This window comes from Colobus angolensis, unplaced genomic scaffold (genome assembly GCF_000951035.1).
Source record: "Colobus angolensis palliatus isolate OR3802 unplaced genomic scaffold, Cang.pa_1.0 Scaffold236, whole genome shotgun sequence".
Classification (NCBI taxonomy): Eukaryota; Metazoa; Chordata; class Mammalia; order Primates; family Cercopithecidae; genus Colobus; species Colobus angolensis.
In genome coordinates, this window is record NW_012115555.1 from 865,609 (window position 1) to 869,803 (window position 4,195).

General features: G+C 51.0%; 1 protein-coding gene across 1 annotated transcript in view; it reads right to left on the reverse strand.

Annotated features, from left to right (window-relative positions):
* TNXB (tenascin XB) overlaps nt 1–4,195 on the reverse strand; it is a 70,577-nt gene that overhangs the window by 16,501 nt on the left and 49,881 nt on the right. Inside the window, exon 22 of the mRNA XM_011944765.1 lies at nt 903–1,235. Coding sequence (XP_011800155.1) covers nt 903–1,235 — 333 coding nt within the window. The remainder of the gene's footprint in view (nt 1–902; nt 1,236–4,195) is intronic.

Consider the following 4,195-nt stretch of genomic DNA (forward strand, 5'->3'; position numbering starts at 1 on the left):
GCACCGCCTCTCTTCTGAGCACAGCCCCACTCGGCCTCTGCACCCTCGGCCTCCCTGCACTGGGGTCTCCTCGCCATCTTTTGTTCACTGGGCTTCTGTCTTTGCTCCCCAACAAGCTCAGTACACCCCTCCCGAGGCCAGAGCTTGGGGCGTGTTCCTGGACCTGGCCCCTCACCAGCTGCCAGCAGCCTCAGGGCATCTTTTCCTTGAATTCCCCTGGATACCTTCCTCCCCACCTCCAGTCCCCGGTCCTGGTTTGGGCCACTGTCACCTCTCACCAAGGCCACCAACTGCCTACTGGCCTCCCTGCCTCCAGGCTCCCTGTCACCCCATCCTCATCTTCAGCCCCCACGGATGAGCTTCACACAGGCACAGCTGCTGGGGCCATCTCAGCACAGACCTGAGCAACCTCATCCCTGGGAGACCCCAGGCCTGGTGAGCTGCCCTCTCCTCTGCTCCCACACTTCAGGATGATCTACTCCCCGCAAAGGACACCCCACTCAATCCTCAGTGCTTCCCACACACCATGCTCTTTCTAGCTTCCCGGCCTTTGCACCAGCTGTGATGATCTGGCACGCTTCACCTTCTCTCTAAAGCTGTCACCAAGCTAAGGCCTGCCTGGCCTCAGGTCATGGCTGTCCCCTGGGGACCCATGGGCAGGGTGGCTTAGGCGTCCCTCTCTGGTCCTGACCTGAGCCCTGGGCCTCCCTATCACATGCTCACCCGCCTTTGCTTCATTTGCTGGATCGCAGCCTGTCTCTCCATGGCATGCCTTTCCATAATGTTGATATATTCCTTTCAATGTGAGCCCCATCAAGACAGAAATATGTATAGGAAAATAGTAGAGAAGGGCACATTTTCTAGGGCTGTCTTCTGACCCTGCCCCACCCACACTCACTCACCTGTGACGCCCACGGCAGACACCGGGCCCAGGCGCTGCCCCTCGTGGAGGCCGTACAGGTGCATCTTGTATTTGTGTCCGGGCTCCAGGCCCCCCACGGTGACCTCGCTCTCCTCGCCCCTGACACGCACCACCCGGGGCCGCCCGTCCCTGTCCTTATACTGCACAGTGAAGGAGTCGAAGCGGCCCTGGGGGACGGTCCAGGAGAGGCTCAGCGAGTCAGGGGAGGATCCTGTCACTGTCAGCTCCCCCAGGAGCGGCTCCTCGAGGGGCTCCGGGGCCTCTGTGCCTGGTTCTGTGGGGCTGGGGGTCTCGTCCACATCCTCTTGTGGGGCTGAAAGATAATATAGGGGGGATACAGGGTTTAAGGGTTTAAGGGCGACTTGCTTTGCCAGTGCTCTCAACAGAGGTCATACATCAAATGCGCCCCTCCAGAGCAGGCTGAGGGCTGGGGCAGTTTTGTGTTCGTCATTTAGGCCGGTGAGGTATCCCCGAGCCCCGGGCCTGTACTGCTGGCAGAGCTGCACTGTTACAAACCTCCAGAAGGCAACTGAGACATAGTGTCAGGAGCCAAAGTAATTCTCATTTCCTTTGACCCAATAATCCCAGTTCTGGGCATCTATCCTAAGAAAATTATTAAAGCAGGAAAAAATTATAGCATGGAAGAATTCATGATGGGATTATTCATGACAGCAAATGTGTCAGGAACACAACTGACCCGTAGAAGAGGATTAATTCTGTTAGAGCTTTCACCACCATACATCAAACAACCATTGAAACGATGATTAATGCTGGTTGTGTAGCTGCAAGGTGAATGATTACAATGTACTTGTGTACAAAAAAGGAAGAGCCAAGAATTTTATGAACACTGATTGCAACTTTAAAACACGCTCTGCATGCAAAATGCAGAAAGGAAATGTGCACTACACACATTGTTATTAATGCCGCCAGCTGGGGGAGAAAGCAGGACTATGAGATTCTGTTTTTCTGCTTTTCAAGCTTTCCACATAGTGTTGCTATATTATTTTCACTAGAAAAATGTGGGCTAGAAAAGAAATTCTGGGCCGGGAGTGGTGGTTCATGCTTGTAATCCTAGCATTTTGGGAGGCCGAGGTGGGTGGATCACCTGAGGTTGGGAATTCGAGCCCAGCCTGGCCAACGTCATGAAACTCTGTCTCTATTAAACATACAAAAATTAACCAGACGTGGTGGTATGCACCTGTAGTCCCAGCTACTCAGGAGGCTGAGGCAGGAGAATCGCTTGAACCTGGGAGGCAGAGGTTGCAGTGAGCTGAGATCATGCCACTGCACTCCAGCCTGGGCAACAGAGTGAGACTCGGTCTCAAAAAAAAAAAAAGAAAGAAATTAATTCTGGGCTACAACAAATAATTATCGAGTGTGGGGTGGCGGTGGGGTAGCAGTACAGATGGAACAGGAGGGGCAGGGGTGGGTCCCTCAGCCTGTCCTCGGTCGGTTCTGTGGTTCCCCATGGTGGGGGTAGGAATATAAAACTGAACGTGGACCAGAACCGCTCACCCCCAGAGTGTGAATGTTTCTAATGTTCATTTTCCAATCATTTCCCTATTCCCCGTTTCCCAAAACTCAGATGGTCCTCTGAACACGCATATGGAAATGAGGCTTCTCCCCCAGGAATTGGGGATGCTGAGTCAGACTGCTTCCTTTGGCTGGCTGGTCTTGGGGAGATGAGTTCGCTCCTCACTTGGTATCATAGAGGTAGCGACCTGCCCTGCAAGAGACCGCTTCTCAGCAGGGCTGATTCTTCCCCATCAGTAGGAATTCTCGAAAAATACTCTAAACCAGGCATAACATCCTGGCTGAGGATGACTTAGAAAAGGCAGTCTGACTGCATGTTTGGAATTCAATTCACCTCATGATCCCCACCCCTCCAATTTCTTATGGACTAGACATTTTGAACTTTCTCAGAATTAGAAATGAAATAAATCTGGCCAGGTGCGGTAGCTCACGCCTGTAATCCCAGCACTTTGGGAGACCAAGGCGGGCAGATCACCTGAGGTTAGGAGTTTGAGACCAGCCTGACCAACATGGAGAAATGCCATCTCTACTGAAAATACAAAATTAGCCGGACGTGGTGGCACATGCCTGTAGTCCCAGCTACTCAGGAGGCTGAGACAGGAGAATTGCTTGAACTCAGGAGGCAGAGGTTGCAGTGAGCCGAGATCGGGCCATTGCACTCCAGCCTGGGTGACAAGAGTGAAATTTCATCTCAAAAATTAAAAAAGAAGGAAAGAAATGAAATAAGCTGCAAGAGTGATAGGGGAGTAGGACAGATGGAGTGTAAAGAAGGAGAAGACATCATATACTTTCTCTTTTCCCTTCCCCTGATTATAAAAGAAATGTTTGCCATTTAAGAAAAGTTGGACTATGCAGGATAGAATAATACAGAAAAAAAATGTGCTGGAACATTCTATTCTATCTAACAAATCATGCAACCGGTGGGATGTATTTCTTTCCAGTCTTCTTGCCATACTTGTTACTTTCAAATGGTTGTGATTAGCATGTTACAAAAATTTGGGCTCCTTTTTCTTCTTTTTTGAGACTGAGTTTGGCTCTATCAGCCAGGCTGGAGTGCAGTGATGATCTCAGCTCACTACAACCTCTGCCTCCCCGGTTCAAGTGATTCTTGTGCCTCCACCTCCCAAGTAACTGCGATTACAGGCATGTGCCACCATGCTTGGCTAATTTTTGTAGTTTTAGTAGAGATGGGGTTTCACCATGTTGGCTAGGCTGGTCTGGAACTCCTGACCGCAGGCGATCAGCCCGCCTCGGCCTCCCAAAGTGCTGGGATAACAGGCGTGAGCCACCGTGCCCAGCCTAGGCTCTCTTTTTTCAATGTAACATTATAAAGTAAGGGTTTTATGTTAAAACATTTCAGTGGTGGTATAATAATTCTTTTTATAGATGTTGCCTAAATCATTTAGTCATCCCAACGTGGTTTGACATTGGATTGTTTCTTTTGTGTGCATTTGTGTATGTGGTTGTAAGAATGCTGCGATTAAGATGGAAAGAAAGGAAAATTCTTGTAAGTCAGGCTTGGTGTGCGCCTGACATATTTCACCCTTGGAGGTTATCAGTGTTTGACCATTAGAGGGAGGCCACGCCAAAGTGAACAAGCAAACCACTAGCATGGGCCACAGCCACGGGGCACAGAGCGAGGGCAGGACACAGCCACGGGGCACAGAGCGAGGGCAGGACACAGCCACGGGGCACAGAGCGAGGGCGGGACACAGCCACGGGGCACAGAGCGAGGGCGGG